This window comes from Tachysurus fulvidraco, chromosome 25 (assembly GCF_022655615.1).
Source record: "Tachysurus fulvidraco isolate hzauxx_2018 chromosome 25, HZAU_PFXX_2.0, whole genome shotgun sequence".
NCBI classification, from domain to species: Eukaryota; Metazoa; Chordata; class Actinopteri; order Siluriformes; family Bagridae; genus Tachysurus; species Tachysurus fulvidraco.
Genome location: NC_062542.1, coordinates 7,560,029 through 7,582,351, shown reverse-complemented (window position 1 = coordinate 7,582,351; position 22,323 = coordinate 7,560,029). Strand labels below are relative to the sequence as shown.

Here is a 22,323-nt window from a genome sequence, read left to right as displayed (position 1 = left end):
AATGTTTGACAAGAGTACTTTAATTTTACTTTAGAGAGCTGTTTTCCCAGTTATGATAGGCACATATATCTAAACCTCTAAAACGAATCCATTTTGAGGATAAATGAGGTTAAAAATGGTGACTAGTTCATTTGAACTATTTCACTTTATTATTTATTTATTTTAAAGCAAGGTTTTTTTCTGATAAATGCTGCTTTATGCACAATTAATATTTGATGAATTCTTCCCTGAACAGAATCACAGCCCTGAGTCAGATCCTGTATGGTCTAACAAGATTGGAAAGTATTGTAGTGGGATCTTGGACCATTTCTTTTCTCTCAAATTAAGACCACGGGTTATCATTAGGACCTAGACTGAGACCAAGACAGTCATTGTAATAGTTTTATTTTCACCTGTTGTAATTATTGACTATGAATGTTTGGGGTCCTCGTGGCTAGATTAAAATTTTGGATTACAATATTATAGTACACAATTCATGATGTAATCAGATTTCATAAGATCCCCAGCCACAAAACAGCCCCAAGAACATCAGCAATCACTGCTATATTTTACACTGGATATCAGTGTTGTTTTTTTTTACTTGTATACAATCTGCTTGCTTTGTTAAGATCCCCAGGGCTGCATTTTGTGGCTTGGCTCTCATTTAAATGGTCCTTTTTGATTCTGTTGGGGTTTTTTTCTAAACAGTTTCTGGGCTGGCATCTTCAAAAATCTTCAAAAAAATTGACGTCTGGCAAAAATCCAGAAGTGGATTTATATTTAGATCCCTAATGAAGCGATAAAGGCAACAAAAAAAAAAAGACAACATGAGGAAGAGACTTTAAGAGGAACCAATCCTTTACAGGATGACACTAGATAGTCTGATTATATGTCATATGTGCTCTTGTACAAATGTGTACTGTACTAGGTGTGTTGAAAGAGCATTTAAAGTCTTTATGATTACAGCAGCAGTTTTAAGTAATAAATCTACTCTTTGTCAGCAACTCTTTGTGTTGAAATCACACTGGCTTTTCTCATGATGAGGGATGACAAATTCTCCAGTTATATAAAAGTTATATATGATCTCTCTCATTAAAAGCTTTCTTAAAAGTCAAAACTTCAAAAAAAAATCTGAATATCTGTGTAATGTTCATTGTATATACATATTTTTATACCGTTAATTCTACAGTCGACATTATATCCCAAAGAATTCAACAATTTTGACAAGAATGACCTTGGAATTAATTTGAGAACATGAGAAGAGATTCATTCAGTAATTCTGTGTTTATTATATTGAGATACTGTAGTGAGGAATATAAATACTGTATACGGTATGTGCAAAGCATTTCCTCAAATTGTTAGAAAAACTTAGATGGAAACGTGAAAGATCCTTTTTTTTTTTTTTTTTTTTTTTTTTTTACAGTGTATGTACATTAGGCATGTGCAGTGCATTATTTACAATAACTCACATACAATATGCTCTAATCATGGCGTTAAACAAGCATGAGGACTAAACAAAGTACCCATTAAAAGCAGGTGCAGCAAATAAACTTTTTTTTTAATATATATATATGTATATATATATATATATATATATATATATATATATATATATATATATATATATATATATATATGTATAAATAATATTTTAGAAGCATGACTTTGGACATGTGCGCTGTAAGAGTGATAAGCTTTACAATTAGAAATATAATTAATACCACTTAAATGTAAAAAATCATTACAGCGCAACTAATTATGCATATGTATGAATGTGTGTATCGTCTCAGAGTTCTGTCATGAGTAAAGCTCTCAGCAGCTTTTCTCTTTCCATTCTCAGGTCTTCGTTGCTAAACAGAAACAAAACAAGAAGAATTAAGCGCCTCATGTTGTGTCGGATCAAATAACAGTAAAATAAAATATGGGCAGGATTTAGTATCTAGACAAATCAAACACACGGAGCTGTTTTATTTGTATTGTACAGTCTTATAACATTTAGAATCCTTGTGCTACCTGGTTGTGTGCACTGAAATGGAGGTAATGATTGACTGACCCTGAATAGAATGGAGATTTGTTGCTGTGCTCCAATGGTGATACTTTTTGCTATAAATAAATAAATAAATAAAAATGGCAAGAATTGAATGTCAATGTCATTTTTATTTATAATGACATGTTATGATTACTGTTAATTAACAGTGGAATAAACCTTACCGGGGGGTAGATGGGTGGCTGGACCTGTTTGTCCAGCGAGCTGTTGGACGTGGATCTTTTCATGTTGCTCTGTGAAGAAATGGCTGCAAGCGCATCTGGGAGATCATCTTCATCACTGTGGTTACTAGGGAACAAAGCTGTGGGTTTATTCCCATATATAACAACTCAAAGAGAGAACTGAAAATTAAAAGTTAACACACAAGAGCTTGGAAATTCCTCTTGGCAGCCTTTATTGCTTGAGTTAGCCTTCATGCCATCAGAGTTATGTTGTTAAAACTCACAAGCTGAACTGTCTAACAAGGCGTTTGCGGCGTTCCAGTCGTGGCCTTTCCGTTGTCGCACTGCTAGAGGCTGAATCCTGAGAGGAGCTGGCCATTCTATGAAAAACCAGTCACAAATAAAACATAAAATTAGGAGTGTGAGAAACGGCTGACTCAGTTTTACCACAAGTGTTACACTCCAGCAGTACCACATTTTCACTGATTAAATAGACCCAATTTAGCTCTTCACCTAATTATCAAGTTCATTAACGAGTTGGCTTGATTGTGTTGGAATAAAATAAACACTAAATTCTGCAATTCTGCAGCTTTGTGGGGCTTGAATTTAATGCATACCTGTTGTCTGGGTCTCCACTGGAACAATTCCCCCGTGAATTTGCACTCTCACTGTGCATCGTATGCTGTAAAAAAAGAAATAATCACAGCTTTTATGGACCCTGACACAGAAAGACACATTCTGTAGATGTATATGGTGCGAACTCTGTACAAGTTCATAACACAGAGATGTTCCAACAAAGAAATAATTCCTCCATAATTTAATATCCTCAAAAATGAATACTGATATAAAGCCATTTTTCTCTGGACATAAGGAACCCTGGTGGTTATCCAGGCTTCATAGAACCACAGGTACATATGTAACTAGATAAACCTTAAGATCAACAGGATCCAGCTGAGAGAGCGGACACATGTCACATCAACACCCCGGTCTGTCAAGGCCTGTCAGAGTGTTTATAAATATTAATGATCTTAAACTGCCCTCTAAGATGCCAAGAACCTTTTACTCCTGCACCACTGAGGGCATCCTGGCAGAAAGCATCACAGTCTGGTTTGGGAACATCACCAAGTAGGACAGGCAAGTTTCCAGTGGGTGGTATGATCAGCTGAGTGTACACTCCATACTGAACTCCCTGACCTGCAGTCAATCGACAGCAAGCGATGCTGGATGAAGGTCTGGCAGGTCGTTAAAGACCTCATCCATCTGAACAGCACTGCCTTCTCTCTTTTGCATTCGGGGAAGTGCTTCTACTTGCAAACGCAGAGAGAATGAGGAGGAGCTTCTTCCTGCAGACCATTTGGCCACATTTTTATATTTTCCACATACCCTAGGTTTAACATTCCAAAATCATTTGCATGTAGTCCTCCCACTACCTTTTAAAAAATAAAGTATTTAGTGAAACTCTTTTCACTTCGACATCCTGCATAGGCTCATAAGGAGAGTCCTCAAGGAACTACAGCACAGGGGGATACCGGGGTCCTGGGGGAGAGATGTGGATGACCTGGCTGAGTATGCCCAATATTTCTATTTATTATGTCTATTTGAGACAACAAATTTACTCAGGGACGAGTCTGCAAGACTAACCCTCTTACTACTAACCAAAACCAAAATTTTCCTTGCTATATGGCGGCACAAGTAAGAAGGCTTGGCTGCTGAATTCTGTGTAACCAGGCACAGGTTCTGAACAGGAGAAGTGATAATGGGTCAACTAAGAAGTTTACTTTCACCATGACAAACATTGGCCAGATCTGGTCCACAGCTATACCAGGCTGCCTCTGCCTCTGCCTCTGCTGCACCACTACAGGTTCTCAATGAGACTAATTGTAGGGGTACCTTAGGGGAGCTTTTGTGCATGGCAAACCAGCCTTGGGCTTCGTTAGTGACTGATATACCCGGCTGTCATGTCTGAACAGACCAACCCATGGCATTGTCTCCGAACCTGGTCATCACAGGCAACACTTCTGCCTGTATACATATCAATACCCACTCTAATATAATTCATTAAGAATCTGAAAGGGTAGAATGTTCTTGTGTGGAGCAGAAATTTGTACCTACACAACATACATCGCCAGGGGCCCAGGGTTGTTTTTAGCTGTAATACATCTTATTGGCAGCTCCGACCCTTGTGGAGAATCGGGCCGAGATCCCTTATCAGGGCTGGTTATTAGATTCTGAAGCCTGAAAATTTCTATTCTCATCTTCAAAGATTATTGGCAGGTTACCCAAAGAAGAGCACACGATAAATTTCACAGGGTTGATTTGCATGTCTCTAGAAACACTGTGCATAAAAGAGATTGGTGAAGAGATGCCACATGACTTTAGATGTCCCATACAGTTGCTTGGAGTGAGACTCCAATCAGCTTTTCCACTGAAGGACTGATAGCTGCCGATTGTTCTAATCCAAGCAGCAAAATACATAAGAAATTGCCTTTGGGATATACTCCTCGATTCTCCGCATTGGGCTGTTTTTTTTTTTTGTCTAGGCTACATATTATTAGTGTTTTTGAATTGTCCTTATCCCCATGGTAAATCGTTTCTCTTAACTGCTAAGTTATCAGAGTTCTGCACATTTACACATTTTCAACAGCGTGATTAATAGGCCTTTCTGGTAGACTAAACTAAATGTATACACTAATCATAATGCAGTTTGTAATGAGTTTGCTGAAGATGACTCACTCTGAGAACATTGCTTTTGCGCTGATCCTGTATGCCAGCTGGAGAAGAAGGGAGGCTTTTTTCTGACAATAACTTTTCTTCTGCCTGTGTACAGTAAAACAGGGAAGACAGGAGACTTCTGCTATAGTAACTGTTAATTAACATGTGTTTGTAGAGCAGTGATTAAGTCTCAAATGTGATCAGATCTCTTTCTCTCTGACATGAATACTACACTGACTGTATCAATATTGATGTGAAGTGTTGGCCAGGGTATCGTATCTGGTTGAAACCGTTTCGGACTCCGTAAAGGTCGGTCGACATCTTCTGTGTGCACTGCAGGAACATCCCATGGCTCTGAAACAAAAGTAAGCTGCAAACACTGCACAAACAGATTCAAAGGATTCATTTAGATTAAAATGAGCGGTTCATTCTAATTCTTACTAGGCTTGGTTAAAGTGAGGCATGGGACTTCCTGTTTCTCACATCCATGCCATCGATAGCAGTAGTGAAGCGTTGCTGAAAGCAGAGTCTCATTCTCTTCCACACTGAACCTTTGGGTATCTGCACTGCTCAGTGGGAAACTAAAACACATATTTCAAAGTGTGCAGAGAACTAGTATACATTGTGAACATCTGAATACGGGTATGAATTTACTATTTAACTCAGTACAAGATACTATTAATAGGTCATATCCATGATTTCTAGGTCAACCATTATGCACATACCTATATGCACTAATCACACCAATTAACAGTCTGGATACACCTGTTCATAGAAGGTTTCTCACACTCTTAACATCTTCTCTACCAGCTACAGATGTATGAGGGCACTTCACCCAGGATGCTTTTCAACAGGCTCTCAAATCAGCGGAGAAATTGTTGCCTGCTTCTCCCAGGTTCTACGTAAAAACCTTACATTTGGGGAACGTTTTAAATAGTAACTACTTGCTTAGGGCTAATGAATATTTCAATGCAGAAATATTTTCGTCTTATAACCCAATTACAATACAAACCAATTTTTTGTTAAAAAAAAAAAAGTCTTGAATGAAAATTAACTATTGAAGCTAGTGTAGTGTATCCAAACCTTGCCAGACACTGTACAGCAGAGGCTCCCAAAAATTTTTTCTGTCGGCTTAAAATCTTTCAACTAACTTCTTTGTCCATGTATACTTTAAGCTGGCGTACATTAAAAGTTTTGTAATAAACGGCAATGCATGCTACTTTTCTCAATGTGTAAATATTTATATTTAATCTGGATTACATTATAACAATTAAAAAGAGAATTCGTGTTAGAACTAATAATAACATTACCGTCAGTCATATGACTGCCTTGCAATACCAATCCCTGAAGGTTTGCTCAACCCCTGGTTGGGAATCCCTGGTACACAGTAATTGTCCACTAACAAGAAACGCTTTCATTCCATCAGTGAAAAGAACCAAACCAAAAGAATGTTAACCATCATATTTCACTGTGTATTGAGCATCCAGGCATTACTAAAACACACAGCTTGCTATGATTTTAAAAAATTAAGTCAATTACATTAAAATAAAACGTAACGACAAATAGCATGTTATAATGTAAACTGTGCATTTATTCACTGAAGCAGTCCCCTTTGCAATAATTGCTAATCAGTGACAGCCACAGACGTGTCATCCTTTAACGCTGCTATAGTGAAATTGTAGGCAAAATGTCAAAACAGTCACTACTGCAACCGTCTGTGAAGTTGCAGTTGTTAAGGCAAGAAAGACATTTACAAGGCATGCGGTATTTGCATTTAATGCTAGAAGAGAGAACTTTGTATTAAAAAGAAACTGTTGAGCCCCAGCATATATGATATCAGTTCCTGTAAACAACAGCGTGGTGATGATGCCTTACTTAATCTAAAACAGAGTAAACTGTGCCATATAAATTGTTCACACAGACAAACAGTAAATCCCACAAGCCCCAAAATATGTATAAGTCTAATGCAATTAAGACATTAAAAGAAGCTTTGCTGACAGATCCAGTAAAGACACTAATACATGCTGCAATTTTACCCAAGTCTCACCTATGATGACTTCTAACAAGCACCGAGAAAACATAGACCGGCAGAAAGCCAAACGCAAGTCCTGGACAAACTTGTGATAAAGTCCTTTGTAAAATTTGCCTTTGTCCAATTAGAGGAGAGTCATATGAGAAATAATGGATGAACCGATGAATTGATGGATGGGTTTGAACACACAGTGTTAGTATCCAATGTGTAGGATGAGACGCAGATATCGAACCAGCTGTGATGACAGGATGAGTAGTGGATTTCATTAGCTGTTCAGTGCTGTCCGTCACATTGGGGCGTGTGACTACTAAACTCTCAGAGTGCAGTCATAACTTTGTCTTTGTACTTGACGGACACGCTCTTGCCTGACTGGTCATATGATGTCTCCAATACTATGTCGCTGAAAGAGGGTCTGCCTGCATGGGGCGTTCTGGACCAGACAAACATGCAAGACACACATGTAATGTGGAAACAGACACATGCAAAAATGAACAAATGACAAATTTAGACAGATGGAATGTATACAGGTTGAGTTTGAAATTGTGCCCCAGTGCAAACCACCCAAGATCTATCTAAAAGCTTAAAACATATGAAAGACGGACCAAAAACAATCAAAGTATCAGAACAGTAGATGTAAACTCTCACTAACACTGAAGAAAGATCTGTAATACCAATTGACATGATATGCTATACATGCCAATATCATTTTATATACAAACAAAATTTTATTAAAAAAAAGCATTAAATACAGAAAGAAGCATTTCACAGTAGGTGAATGTGTGTTTACCTGTGAGGTGGTGGATTGTGTGCCATTTCAGTCGGCTGGATGTAAAGGGGTGGCGTCAAACTGGGTGGGTGTGTTCTGGACCAAGGCTCCTGACCAATCGGAATGTTGTGCTGATACTTCAAAGAAATCAATGTCTGAGCAATCATTAACACTTCAACTCAACAGCTGTGTTACAAAAACGGATTATTTTTTCCCTCCAGTCCACTACACCCATTATCAGTTTATAGTTACGACATTAGACAGATTTATAATCATTTGAGGTACTGTATATAAGGAAATAATAAGTGTAGAGAAATATAATGAGTGTACCGGTTTTAATTTGGGATCAGGACTAGGCTGGGCACTGGAGAAGAGAGACACAAAACATTAAGCGTGACACAGAAACAGTAAAGCTTTGCTGGTAATGGTGATGAAATTCCATTTGCAAGCAACACTAACCTTGGATGGTGATGTTTTGCTGGAGTAATGGCTGTAAGGATCAAACACAGTAAGAAACACATTCAGCACTTTAATAGGAACACCCAAATGCATGCATGCATGGTCAGACTGCGATGAGCTGACAGGAAAAAACAGTAACTCGACCACATTTTATTACTGTGGCGAGCAGAAAAGCAACCCAGAATAGACGACGAGTCTGCTCCAAATACCTACTTTAACTTGCAGAATCAGCTGATACTTAGAACTGTTGAAGTTTTGTTTTTTTTAAATAAGGATGTGTGCTCTAGGAAGGTCATAAATTAGATTATAGGATGTTTAGAACACAAACCTGTAGCTACAAAAGGGCTTTTCAGGACAAATGTAAAGTGTTTGAGTAGTTTATCTTACTGACTTGGCAAAAGTAAAGATAAAGAGAAGCAACTCTGCATTTTAATGTTGTGTTAAAAACCTAAGCAGCTACAATAAACATTTTTTTACTTTTTTTAGACAAGAAGTGTTAACATGCATAATATTCTAAACCAGCCGTGTGAGTAATAAGAACTTCACTGCAGTCTGTCTTTCCCTTATCGAGGCTAATAATGACAATAATTCAAATATATAATAAAAACACAGTGTCAACATGCTTATATTAATCTTATTGCTTCAAATGCTTATATTTCTGTAGAAGAAAACAATTTGCAGAGCTGATTGTTTTCCTCAGCTATGAGGGAAAGAAAAAGGAATTCCTTGCTTCTTTTGAAAACTTGAAAATATTTTTACAGCAAACTTATACTCAGAAGCAGAAATTATCATGTTGAAACCAAGGAGAAGAAGTGACCCTGCCGTATTGGTGCAATATGAATACTGCAGCTGACTAAAATGGTTGGTTAAAGGCTTAAATAAAACCAGAGCTTAGAAATGCATTCAGATATCTGGAGACCAGAATAGTTATATTATTCACTAAATATACAGAATACATGTAACTGGAGAGATTTGGTTATTAGGAAGGTTTTGGGGTTTCTGGTATAGATATGTGTAACATGAGAGGTTTATTTCACCCACCTTTGCCAAGTGATTGGGTTCTGGATGGATATCTTTTGCTTGGACGTCTCTCAAAAGTGCTTGCCCTTCTGATCCTGCCTGAGTGAGTTGTTTGATACTCGGTCCTTCCGCTAAAATTACAGAAATTAATACTTAAGCCTGATTTTGAAAGTGGTCACAGTAAGTTTGGTGAATATGTGAATATAAATCAGGTGTCAATCAATCGCCAGGTTGTTGACCCAAACCTCTAAATCCTCTGGATGAATAATTCTTTATACTGTGGTACGGTTTCAGTTTTACTGCACAGATCAATATTTTTTGAATAATCCCTCAGCACTCTATTTTTTTCTGTGTAACAACACTTATGTTTAAACCTGAAGCGGAAGCGTGAGCCAAGGCGTGTGAAGTCATTGCGGCTCGTTTTGCTCTGGGTCGGCTGTCTGAGGCGGAAGAAAGCATGGCTTTCGACGGCACACTTCCACAGCTGCTTACATGCTGCTGAACTGGAGAGCTGAAACATAAACGTGTGCTCCTGCTCACGACCCTGCACACACACACACACACACGATTATGATTAAAATCTGTGTGATTATATGTATTTAAAAATATTTCTGCATTTTCTGAATAGTTAAAAGCCTTTATTTGGTTCCATTATATATACTGTATATATGACCAGCATAAATCAGTTAATAAAGATGAATAAATAAAAGCTGGATGAGCATCACACCTGCTCTAATGTTAATGAACGTGGCCTTTCTTTCTCCCACATGCTTTCGACTGACTGCATGCCCACATCCATAGAAACATAAAAATCACTATTTGATGTCTCTGAGTACCAGTGTACACATCTGTAGTCCCAAGATACAAGTAAAAATGCCAGACTTGCCTGTTCATCATCTTCCACAACCATTAGCGTCAGCCTGTTCTTCTTGAAGTCCAGACGTGTGATTTTGGGCCTTAAAAAATAAACATTAAAAACAACTTAAAAAAAGAAAAGAAATGAAAAGACTAAAAGATTAAATATATTCTTTGTAATATCCTATCATAGCACACATCACATGACAGGGTGTCCTTACCAAAAGAAGAGGCCAATTTTGTTAGACCTTTCAAACACCAGAATTCCTGTTGGTGTAAGACCCAGAGCATAATCCCCCCCATCACGACCCTGAAAACATTTAGCACTGTTATCTGCTTACAGCCAATACTAAGTGAACACTTACTCACTGAAAGGAAATAAAGGTTTTTTATAGCACCATACAGATAGTGTGTTATTGGGACAGTTTGCTACACAATAAAATGTCGTGTTAGCAGGTGTATGCTCTCACCTTTACAAAGTGCATGTCAACGCCATACATCTCCAGCCACTTACACTTATTCAGAAAGTTCAGCTCAGCTTGTGATGGACTCACTCCTCTGCCAGACACATGAGCAGAGAATAACAAATCATACAAAGGCTTAGGACTACAATAGCTGATAAATTCGACAAAACCGACTTCATATTAAAACTAGAATCAATTTCCTGGTCACAAAAATAACATTTCCCTTCTATAACTGCAATTATTTATAATCACGCTATCTGGTGTGACCCAAATGAAGATGCCTTCCCATCTGAGGTTTCTTTCTCATATTGTATCAGAGAATTTTCCCTTGTCACGATCACTGCTGACTTGCTCATTAGGCATAAATATAAGTTTTAAATGTATTTCTTGAATTTAGATATTTATGTTATACTTGTCATTCTTCCAATAGATTGAGAGAAGACTTTATTAAAAATAAAGTAAAAATAAAAGGTCTTTTTTAATATACATTTATTATATGAATATTTATAATACTGTACGTTGCTTTTTTATTCACATTAATTAAATTAATTTTAATTAAATTAAATAAAGATTAAATAAAGATTAATTAAAAGTCACATTAATTATCCAAAACTATTGTCTTCGATCCCTGACAAGGAGTGCCTGAAGACTACACCTAGCAGTGAGCCAGGAAGACAAGTCAGGTAGAAACAACATTTTGAAAGCCAAAACTAAAGCCAATAGGAACGAGATCTAGACATGCCTGGATTGGTACCTGTACCTGAAACACTGCATTCTCTGCAGGTGAGCACAGAGATCAAGTTAAAACTCTTTGGTAAAGTAATTTAAGAATAATATAGCTGTAGAGAGATCCGAAAAAGTACTCTTGAGGAAGGCCTAGAGGAAGATGAAGGACCTTGAGAAAGGGCTGAAGGTTTTCTAGAATCAAATCAAAAACATGCTTTGCAATCATGAAGTGGACAGAAAGAATAAACAGATTTAGGAAAGAAAGAGAGACGTTCTGCCAAAACCTCCTGAGTTATACTCAGGGCCTGTTGGAGCAGAAGTGCAGCAAGCTGCAAATTGCAGAGGAAGAGCTCAAGGAACATGTCTGTAAACAACCTTATGCAAGAACATTATGGCTCCCCATTGCTAAAGAGTGCAGGAAGGACTCACAGAGGTGATTTGTACACACCTGTTGGAAGCCCAATATGAGAAATGGGACAATTGTCTGTGAGGTTGCTAATGTGCAGTTTGGGGCAGGGCCACAAAGTCATTGAGATTGTCCCTTATGCTTGCTGGAACATTGTGCTTAAGTGACTACATGTAGCACATGATTATGGAATTTAACCACAATCAGCTTGAATAATGGCAATCAGACAACAATCAAAGTCATAAAGTCAGATGGACAATGCTGGAAGAAGCCAGCGGTGCCTGTGCCAACAGGGCCATTAACTGAGGTTCCAATCTCATCTATGAGCCTTTAAATTGTCATTAGGTCATTAGATAGCACAGTGCTTCGACTAACACGTTAAAAGGTCTGCAATGTCAATAGCTACATAGCTGTCTATTGTTATCGATTGTCATCTACTGAAAAGGACAAAGTGAGTGAAATATTCATTCCATTTATAAGCATCATGAGAAAATGATCCTAACAATGCTTACAATGAACATTCATACATACAGTATACATACAGTACACTCTCCAACCTCTTCATGAATAACATTGCGCTAACACTGTGAAGGGCAAAACATAAAAGGATGGACCACATAAGTAACAATCTGATCTTGTAGACCATCTGCCTCATCTTTTTGATGTGTTGTGCAATCAGACATGGTCCTAGCCTTCCTGTCAGTGTGACCAGTGTCCTCTGACCTCAACAAGGTGTTCTCACCAGTAGAACTGCCACTGGAGTTTTTTTCTGTTTCCAGCACCATTTAGTGTAAACCCTAGTCTCTGTTGTTATGTGTGAAAATCCCAGCAACCAGCCAAGCCAATTATAAAGTCACACTTCCACTGCTGCTACATTATGGCTGGTCTCATAATTGCATGAATGTACCAGGATTCTTAATAAAGTGGCCGGTGAATGTATGAAAAACGGATGTATATAAAAACTATTTCACTATTAAGCTTGAGTTATTGCAAACAAGGGAAATCCAAACATGTTATTTAACTGTAGAATACCTGTTTCTGTACATTTGTTTACCAAAAACAGTCTAACAGTTGTCTAACAAAATGAAATCTATCTACATGTAAGTATTAGGAAACCAGAAAAGTTACAGAAATCAAATCTGTCATTTCAAAAAGATTTAATATGTAATCATTTTAGTGGTGAATGCACAGAGAATTAAATGTGTACTCGTTCCAGCAGTATAATCAAATCTACACAGAAAATCTTTTTAGAAAAATCTTTTTGGCCTGTTTCTGTCTGCAGGATTATCACGGGGTCAATAGGTAGGTTTTAATCTGACACTGTATGAATGACTCTACCACACTTTAATCAGTGCCAGCGACACCCACCCACACAGCACCCGAGACAAACAGACCAGTCATACAGACACCTTTCAGGGCACTAATGATAATGTAGTTGCTGACAGACTATCCCGAAATGCAGAATTTTTTAGCTTACCTGCACTCGGCCCATTTGCGGTAAATGTCCGCCTCCATTATCTCTGACTGGTTAGGTGAGAACCGGAACTCTGACACCAACAGCGGAGTGTGTTCTAATGGGTCGCAATCTCCCAACTCACCTGCACAAGGCACACACAGGACAGAGTATGTGTAACTACAGAACATACTATATTGTAAGTACACAAATGCAAAGAGAAATTGTACACACCTAATACCAACACCCACATACATGTACATATACAAACACTAACACACATATATGGACTCACTCTGTAGGCAATAAGCCCCAAGATCCACAGATACATCATATGGACACTTTAATCTGCTCAGGGAAAAGGAAAGGCTTATTGATGCAACAAATGACTTGTAAATGTGTTATTACACCAGACTTTATGAATATGAGGCAGTTTTGTGCTCTATTCTTTAAACCAAGACCAAGAGAGTGTGAGCTAAAGACCCAGTAGACATACAGTATTTCTCTGTATGTATGTGTAAGAGAAAGAGCGAGAGATGCCACTGGAGAAAGAATGAGTATAGAAGGAGTGTATCCCCTGTGTGGGAAAGTGTGTCAATGCTCTTAATTTAGAAGCTAGTGTTGGTCCTCATCACAGTTTCTTTTATTAAAAGAGCAGAGCAGCTCCCAGGGGATCAGACCCACATTAAGACACTGAAAGAGGGAGTCTACTGGACTGTAGCAGAAAGCAAGACCTCATGAGTGTGCATGTGTATTTCTTACACAACTTTGGAAACGTCAGCAAGATCAGCAACATTTATTCCTTACTCTTTCGACACAACTTCGACTCATCGCATGAATATGAAGTAGCTTATTACTATTCGACTGCCACAGCCTGATTCACACTTCCCAGAATTAAGATCACACTTAGGCATTAAATATTATTGATAAATGAGTGTGGAGAGATGGCAAAATACTGCACATGACTCTTGTGGAACGTCCCAAAAAATATTTCAGAAAGCAAAAACGTTACTATTGGTACTACTGAGGTTACATCAGTTTGGCTTTATTTCTGCAGTGTGTGAAAGTAATTCTTACTTGCCAGACAGAATGTCTTGTCTGAGCTGCAGCACAAAGAGGTACCTAAGAAAAACAGAGTCGGTTAGAAGATCATAGTCCAGCCACCAAATTATAAACACTCATGTTCCACTTCATTTTACTTTATTTATATATAATGTCTGATCGTCAGCATGATTGTACATGGGTATAGTACTTTAGAGCTTATTAAGGCTTTTCACACACATTTATAGTGTTAATGTTTTATTAGAGTTCATTATACTTACTGTAAAATTCATAGTATTTAACAAATGATATATTTTAGTAAAATAAATCATTTATTTTAATATATTAGATCCATAGTTAAATAAAAAGCCTCATATTTACTGAAAAGTGAAAAAGAACGTGCAAGTTGATTCTACCGATCTATAGACATTTCTATTAATTACTTCTTGAGACAAAGAAATATTAATAAAAGAATAATATAAATAATATAGTATAAATAATGAAACAGACAAGATTTTACCACACATAACAAATATTTAAATAAATACCTACATCAAACAATGCTGCTTTACTTTTTACCTTGTGAACTCCTCATGAAGGTTATTAGGTTCTGATGAGTAGAACTTCACCCTGAAAAACAGCCTGTACGATGGTCCGTCTGAAAAAGAACCGGGGTTAGAATAGAACTGGGTTTAATCACTGTAAAAACACTGTGTAGCAAGTGAAGCAAAAAAAAAAAGCATGGCTGAAATGAGATTTTCATCAATAGACAGATGTGAAAACAGAGGCTGAAGAAAAGAAATAAAGAAAAAAGTAAGAAAAAAAAAAATCAAAGCCCAAGGCCACACTAAGTTGTCATAGAGACACACATCAGTTCGTGCACACTTCCAGTATGACTCAAGAGTAATCTGAAGCCTGTATAGAACTGAAGTGGGTAAGGATGAAATAAAATGTGCACCAGTGAGTTCTTGATATCAAGTTGTTTCCAAACTGTCCATAGGTTTATTACACAAAATGCTAATAACTAAAGTATATGCACAACAGCCAACCTTGAAGAGGATGAAGAGTTGAGCAAGATGAGCATTCTGAGGGGTTGAGGTAGACAAGTGTTCAGAGGTATATGCATATGTTTAATACGTAGCCTGAAGGATCTTGCATGAATGATGAAAAATCTCTGAATTCAATTCAGTTCAAATAACGTTTTTTGTATAGCACTTTTAACAATGGACATTGTCTCAAAGCAGCTTTACAGAACATAAGAAACATAATACAAAAGATTCATAATATACAAAGATTAATATAATAAACATTCAAGAATAATATTAGACTTATATTTAAATGTGTTTGTATTTATCCACAATGAACAAGTCTAAAGTGACTGAGGTGACTGTGGTGAGGAAAACCTCCCTTAGATACAGTATAAGAGGAAGAAACTTTAAGAGGAACCAGACTCAAAAGTGAACCTCACCCTCATTTGGGTGACACTGGAGGGTGGGATTATAAATGTACAAATGAATTTCTATATCCTAAACACTATTATTATGTAGAAACCTGTAACGCAATGGTTACTGTAAACAACATTCTCTATTCACCTTTACGGACAAAGACGGCACACATATTTCACACAGGAAATGGCTAGAGAAGACTATATAGTGCTAATGGGGGGCAGGTCCTCAAGGGTGGAAATTTCAAAACTCCTCCACAATTGTCTGCCACTCTGATGTGTCTGCTAATCTGCTATTTTTATTATGACTTTGAAAATTATGGATTCTATGCAAAATGTCTAAAGGTTGTCAAGATTTTCATTTCAAATACATCTACACAAATATGTTTGTTTATTTGCTTGTTTGTTTATTGTTCTTTTAATGCCAGGCTAGCTATTTTCATAAAGTAGCGAAGTATTTCTCACAGAAAAGCATTGCAATTACACACGTTTTGCTATACACGTGTTTATTTCCTTTGTGTGTATTGAAACAACACCAAAAAAAAATTTAAAAAGCAAATTTGACATAATTTCACACAAAACTCCAAAAATGGGCCGGACAAAATTATTGGCCCCCTTAACTTAATATTTGGTTGCACACCCTTTGGAAAAAATAACTGACATCAATCACTTCCTATAAGCTTCCACTTCCATCAATAAGCTTTTTACACCACTCACCTAGAATTTTGGACCACTCTTCCTTGCAAACTGCTCCAGGTCTCTCATATCGGAAGGGCGCCTTTTCCCAAAAACAATTTTAAGATCCCTCCACAGGTGTTCAATGGGATTTAGATCTGGACTCATTGCTGGCCACTTCAGAACTCTCCAGCACTTTGCTGCCATCAGTTTCTGGGTGCTTTTTCGAGTAAGTTTGGGGTCATTGTCCTGCTGGAAGACCCATTATCTTAGACGCAAACCCAGCTTTCTGACACTGGGCCCTACATTGTAACCCAAAATCCTTTGCTAATCCTCAAATTTCATGATGTCAAGGCACCCAATGCAAAGGCACCAAAACAACCCCAAAACATCTTTAAACGTCCACCATATTTGACTGTAGGTACTGTGTTCTTTTCATTTTGGCAAACTGAAGTCTTGCTTCTTTATGTCTCCGTGTCAGCAGTGGGGTCCTCCTGGGTCTCCTGCCATAGCGTTTCTTTTCATTCAAATGTTGACGGATAGATCGCGCTGACACTGATGCACCCTGAGCATTAAAGACAGCTTGAATTTCTTTGGAACTTGTTTGGGGCTGCTTATCCACCATCCGGACTGTCCTGTGTTGCAACCTTTCATCAATTTTTTTTCTTCCGTCCACGTCTTGGGAGATAAGCTACAGTGCCAAGGGTTGCAAACTTCTTGATCATGTTGTGCACTGTGGACAAAGGAACAGCTAGAGCTCTCTGGAGCTGGGCTTGTAACCTTGAGATTGTTGATATTTTTCCACAATTTAGCAGAAGCTCAGAAGTCCTCAGACAGTTCTCTTCTCCTCTTTCTGTTCTTTATGCTTAGTGTGGCACACAGACACACAATGCAAAGACTGAGTCAACTTTTTATCTGCTTTCAGATGTGATCTTTATATTGCCCACACCTGTTACTTGCCCCAGGTGAGTTTAAAGGAGCATCACAATTTATCCACAATTTTGAAAGGGTGCCAATAATTTTGTCCGGCCCATTTTTGTGTGAGTTTTGTGTGAAATTATGTCAAATTGCCTGTGTTTTTATTTATTTATTTCATTTTTTGTGTTGTTTCAATACACACAAAGGAAATAAACATGTGAATAGCAAAACATGTGTAATTACAATACTTTATTTTCTGGAAAAATTTTAGGGGTGCCAACAATTTTGGCCATGACTGTATGTATATAACATATTTAAAACAAGATAATTTAATAGTATTGCAAAAAAAGAAACTTACAGTATTTTAACTGTGTCAACAACCACAGCTTTATGCAGTTCTTCACTTTAATACTCAATATGAACTCCAAGATATTTTGGAAGACGTCTAAATACGTATCTTCTGAGTAAATGCGTTGTCGAGGGTTATTAATATAGGTTCAAAGGTCATTTTTCAGCCTGTTTTAGCTGAACAGCACCAAACCACCAATTACACAGGCTTGACTGATTAACATACATACACATGTAAAACTTGCACCTTATATGCTTTACATATATTAAAGGCAACTTTGTGTTTTACAAGCCAGCTGTTTCAATTTCACACCAGCTACCTGCAGTGGGCATGTCTTATCTTACACAACTGGGTCTGGCTTCTGCCCCATCCACAAAGTAAACACTCTTACACCCACTCATAAGACATATCACCATGACAACCGCAGATAACAAGCAAAAGGACCTCAGACACCTGCTATTACCCAACCATTTCATGCTATAATACCTGTGCATGTGTATGTGTGTGTGCGCGTGCGTGTTGAGGACTTACATCTAATCTGCTTTTTTATGGGTTTGGCAACATCCAGCCAATGCTGAAGAAAAAAATGAGAATGAAAGACAAAGACAGAGAGGGGGAGAGAGAGAGAGAGAGAGAGAGAGAGAGAGAGAGAGAGAGAGAGAGAGAGAGAGAGAGAGAGAACAAGTTAGCACAATAGCTGTGAGGAAGTAAAGTGCCATTGCTCTGATTGATGTGGAGCGGCTCTATCACACACACTTTTAGATTCAAGTTCAGTACCTCCTTCTCTTTCACTCACTCACACACACGCACACACACGCACACACACACACACACACACACACACACACACACACACACACACACACACACACACACACACACACACACACACACACACACACACACACACACACACACACACACACACACACACACGCCTATTTATAGATTAGCACTCACCGTAACCTGCTCCGGGTCCATGAACTGCAGTCCAAAATAATCAGCCTCCACAAGGTCCAAATGATACATGATTTGATCAAACAGGTCCTGTCCCTTTGCATTTTTCTGTCACACACACACACACACACACACACACACACACACACACACACACACACACACACACACACACACACACACACACACACACACACACACAAACACACACACATAAATGTTACAGAAGGATGTGGAGTACAACAATGTTTTCTACAGGATTCAGCAGGCCTTTGTGGGGCCTGGCATAACCGGCTTGTGTAAGCCACACAACATTTACATGGCTGCATGATGACACCTTCCTGACGCACCATTCAGAGACTAACAAATGAGGCAGCATTCAAATGCATTCAAAGCACAAAAATATGACAAGGAGTTTGTTATTCACACTCATCAATCACAAAGTCACTACAAAGAGGCAATTTAAATTAAAAAAATCACCATACAAAAACTGAGATTCAGAATTGACTTTAAAACCTACATATATTCTAAGACTCAGTTTTTTTTCTTAATTAAATACATTGTGTTCTATGACTCATGACTCAAGGTTTATAAGACCTTACACTATATTGTTATCAAAAGATAAAGTTATGCTCTCAAGAAGAGTCCTCCTTTGTTGGCCTGGGTTGTTTATTTAAATTGCCTATTCACAGTGTCCTTGTATGATCATACCATTATCTAAAAACATGTTACATACTGGATCAGTATAAAACACCCAGTGACTTATTGAAGCAGTGCACTAAGAAATGGAATAAGCCAAGGTTTTGCAATCATGTGTAAAATTCAGTTGCAGGGCTAGGTTTTATTTCTTCTGCACAATGGGGGAGATGAAATAATTGAGGAACCTCTAACTCAGTCCACCAGAAAAAACAGTAGTTGCAAGTTGTACAGAAATGAATAAAGAAACAGAACTTGAAGATAAAACAATCAGGGAGACACATTGGGTATCAACAAATGGCTAGTCCTTATTACAAATGTGTATCCCTTAATTACTCAAAATATTTCAAAACACAAAGGAAGCTACTGAGGAACATCTATTGCAGAAATTTGACCTTGAGGTGACCTTGACCCAGTTTGAATAAAAAAATCCAATCAGTTTTCTGCAGTTAAAAATAATTCCATATAAATCCTCCAAAAATATTTCCTAATTCCTGAGTTACAGCTCGAAAGAGAATCTCAGACTGACTGTACGGATGGACAAATGATCTGAAATCATAACGCCTCCTCCGCTTAGTGACAGAAAGAAATATAAAAATGAAGCTTTTTGAATTAGTTACTTCTGGAAAAGCATCATAATTCATAATATGAGGAGTGCTGCGCTATTCCTCCACTGCTATTATTAATCTCATAGAATTCAAGCCTGTGACCAATGCGCAATAAATAGTATACCTCACCTACAATGACACCAATTGTGTAATGATCTACTATTTAGTATGTGGTAGCCTAATGGTTAAGGTGTTGGACTACCGATCGTAAGGTCGTGCGTTTGAATCCCAGTTGCACTAAAGTGTCGCTGCTGCGACCCTGAGCAATGCCCTTATAACCCTCAATTGCTCAGTTGTATACATTGGTCACTTTGGATAAAAGCTTCTGCTAAATGCCAGAAATGTAAATGTAGTATGGTTGTTGAACAGTTTGGGACATACCCCAAGTACAGAATACTCATGGTTACTCAGTATTTCTGAATAAACTCATTTTATTGCACATCAGTTTGTCAGTGAGAAACACAGAGTACCAGATAAAAGCACAAAATCTCATAACAAGCAGATTAGCTCTCATTTTCAGTGTATCTGTAATCTGAACTTATGTGGAATCATAAACATCACATACCCTCATAGAACAAACGACACACCTAAAGTTTGAGTTCACTAGATAGTTTTAGCTAAATATAGGTGCTTTCTCAATTGGTTCTACTTAAGGGGTGTGTAATCTGACAAAACTATCATCACATCATTTTTTCAAGCACAAACACAAACCATGATTTTATCACAATTATTTTTCATCCATCCATCCATCCATCCATCCATCCATCCATCCATCTACACACAACAAACAATTCAGGGATGCAAATCAGCCTACAAGGCATGTCTTTAGACTGGGGGAGGAAACTGGAGTCCCCAGAGGACTGAGGACAACATGCAAACTCCACACATGTGGTGCAGGCAGGAATCGAACCCCAACCCTGAAGGTGTGAGTATGTCACCAAAACTAATTTTTATATTGACAAAAACAATGCTCTAAAAGTTAACACAATTTCAAAGAAAAAGAAAAACAGAGCTAACTTATTTCTAAAATTATTTTAAAAATTGTATTGAAAAATATTGACTAAACTATATACCACCTCTACTAATGTCTTCTGTAATTAAAATGCATTAAATAAAAAAAGATGTTTGCCAATTAATTCCATCATACCATGAGCAATATCATCTTAATTCTCTAAATTTTCGTTTAGATTTATTTCTTGGGTACTCTTGAAGACTTCTGTGACAAACAATAAAGTTCTCTTATCGTATCCTATATACCAAATACGTTGAGAGGGTTTTATTTAACATTTTTAAAATCAGCCATTTTATTTTATAATTTCTTGCACAGTTCTGTAGTGAATCCTGTGATATATTTCTGACTTGCTAAATTTGAACAAATAGTTGAGTTGTAATAAGTACTATTTATGTCTTATGTTAAAAGCCTTGTTTATGACTGTTTTGATGGGTATTATATATTTAATAATGGTAAAATATCAGTAATAATTTTTTAGCTTCATTTCTCATAAGGAGTAGCTTTTTTTATTTGTTTACTTCAGGCTGTTTCTGTCAGCATTGCTGTTATACACACGTATGATCTGGATTTCATCATATTCTTATTTGTTGTTTAAACAAATTTCTTGTGTTTTCATCAGTTCTTTTTTCCCTCCCAATAATGTAATGCATGTAAAATTGAACTCTTTTACTCTCCTGTTTGTTTAAGCTCTCTCAATATCTCTCTTCTGATTGGCAGAAGCTGCTGTCACTCACAAGGAACTTCACTGACACTGGCTGTAACTTACTGTTACAGGATTGTGAGGATTGTTTTTTTTTCTTCCCTGACTATTTCGTTCATTTTAACATGATTTCTTTTAAGAGAGTAGATCCAAGAATCTGTTACAAGAATGAAAACAGATACAGAACAGAAGGCAATGTTATAAAAACAGCTCTGAAAATGTAGTTGTATTAAAAATACAAAACCTGTAGCATGACCACATTAATGCTACCTCAGAGGAATGTGTCATGGTTGTGTTATGCGATAATTATGTCACATGAGCAAGTCACATGTTTTACCTGCTCCTGTTCCATATTGGGTTCATGTTCTTGCCACATCGGTGGAGTTTTTTTGTTTTGATGTGCTTCATGTTAATGAACAACAATCTGATGGGAGATTTAGTAGAGATGTGTAGTAAGGAAGCTGCAAAATAAGTTAAAAACAATGATGGTCTACCAGTTTGACCAGCTCAGCCTGTGGTTTGACAGACAGGAACTGGTCAGCCTGAGTTTCTTCTGGCTATCCACTAAAGTTTGCTAGTTTGTTTGATGTCAGCTAAGTATCTAACGTTAATTCCAGTTAGCTTGCTAGCTTGCAGTACAATGAATTAAGAAGTTCACTCAGGTTAGCTCCTTTTAACGAATTAGTAGAGAAACGGCTTTAAAACTCTTAAAATCCCGGCTAACTACCAAAATATAGAAGAATACAAAAAAGAAACACCAGTGACTTCCTTCTTATTATTTGAAAATCTTTGACATACCTGGAAATTACATCATTTTAAAAAGAATAGAAACGCTCCACCTTC

At 37.4% G+C, this 22,323-nt stretch overlaps 1 protein-coding gene across 3 annotated transcripts in view; it reads right to left on the bottom strand.

Moving 5' to 3' along the window:
• Window positions 1-1,617: 1,617 nt before the first annotated feature.
• The window catches only part of epb41l4b (erythrocyte membrane protein band 4.1 like 4B), a 29,461-nt gene continuing 8,755 nt past the window's right edge, over window positions 1,618-22,323 (bottom strand). The window contains exons 2-23 of one of the 3 annotated variants that reach the window (XM_027172409.2): window positions 18,468-18,572; window positions 18,039-18,081; window positions 14,701-14,779; window positions 14,158-14,202; window positions 13,376-13,428; window positions 13,105-13,225; window positions 10,502-10,589; window positions 10,253-10,341; window positions 10,063-10,132; window positions 9,551-9,720; window positions 9,198-9,307; window positions 8,157-8,187; window positions 8,028-8,061; window positions 7,719-7,852; window positions 5,341-5,480; window positions 5,138-5,253; window positions 4,921-5,004; window positions 2,805-2,869; window positions 2,472-2,567; window positions 2,191-2,314; window positions 2,033-2,082; window positions 1,618-1,829 (exon numbers count right to left, since the gene is read on the bottom strand). In XM_027172409.2, the coding sequence (XP_027028210.1) occupies window positions 1,766-1,829; window positions 2,033-2,082; window positions 2,191-2,314; window positions 2,472-2,567; window positions 2,805-2,869; window positions 4,921-5,004; window positions 5,138-5,253; window positions 5,341-5,480; window positions 7,719-7,852; window positions 8,028-8,061; window positions 8,157-8,187; window positions 9,198-9,307; window positions 9,551-9,720; window positions 10,063-10,132; window positions 10,253-10,341; window positions 10,502-10,589; window positions 13,105-13,225; window positions 13,376-13,428; window positions 14,158-14,202; window positions 14,701-14,779; window positions 18,039-18,081; window positions 18,468-18,572 (1,911 nt within the window). In that variant the 3' untranslated portion in view covers window positions 1,618-1,765. Of the gene's footprint in view, window positions 1,830-2,032; window positions 2,083-2,190; window positions 2,315-2,390; window positions 2,568-2,804; window positions 2,870-4,920; window positions 5,005-5,137; window positions 5,254-5,340; window positions 5,481-7,718; window positions 7,853-8,027; window positions 8,062-8,156; window positions 8,188-9,197; window positions 9,308-9,550; window positions 9,721-10,062; window positions 10,133-10,252; window positions 10,342-10,501; window positions 10,590-13,104; window positions 13,226-13,375; window positions 13,429-14,157; window positions 14,203-14,700; window positions 14,780-18,038; window positions 18,082-18,467; window positions 18,573-22,323 lie in introns of those variants that run through there. The other 2 variants (XM_027172417.2, XR_007139468.1) reach the window with 2 other exon arrangements.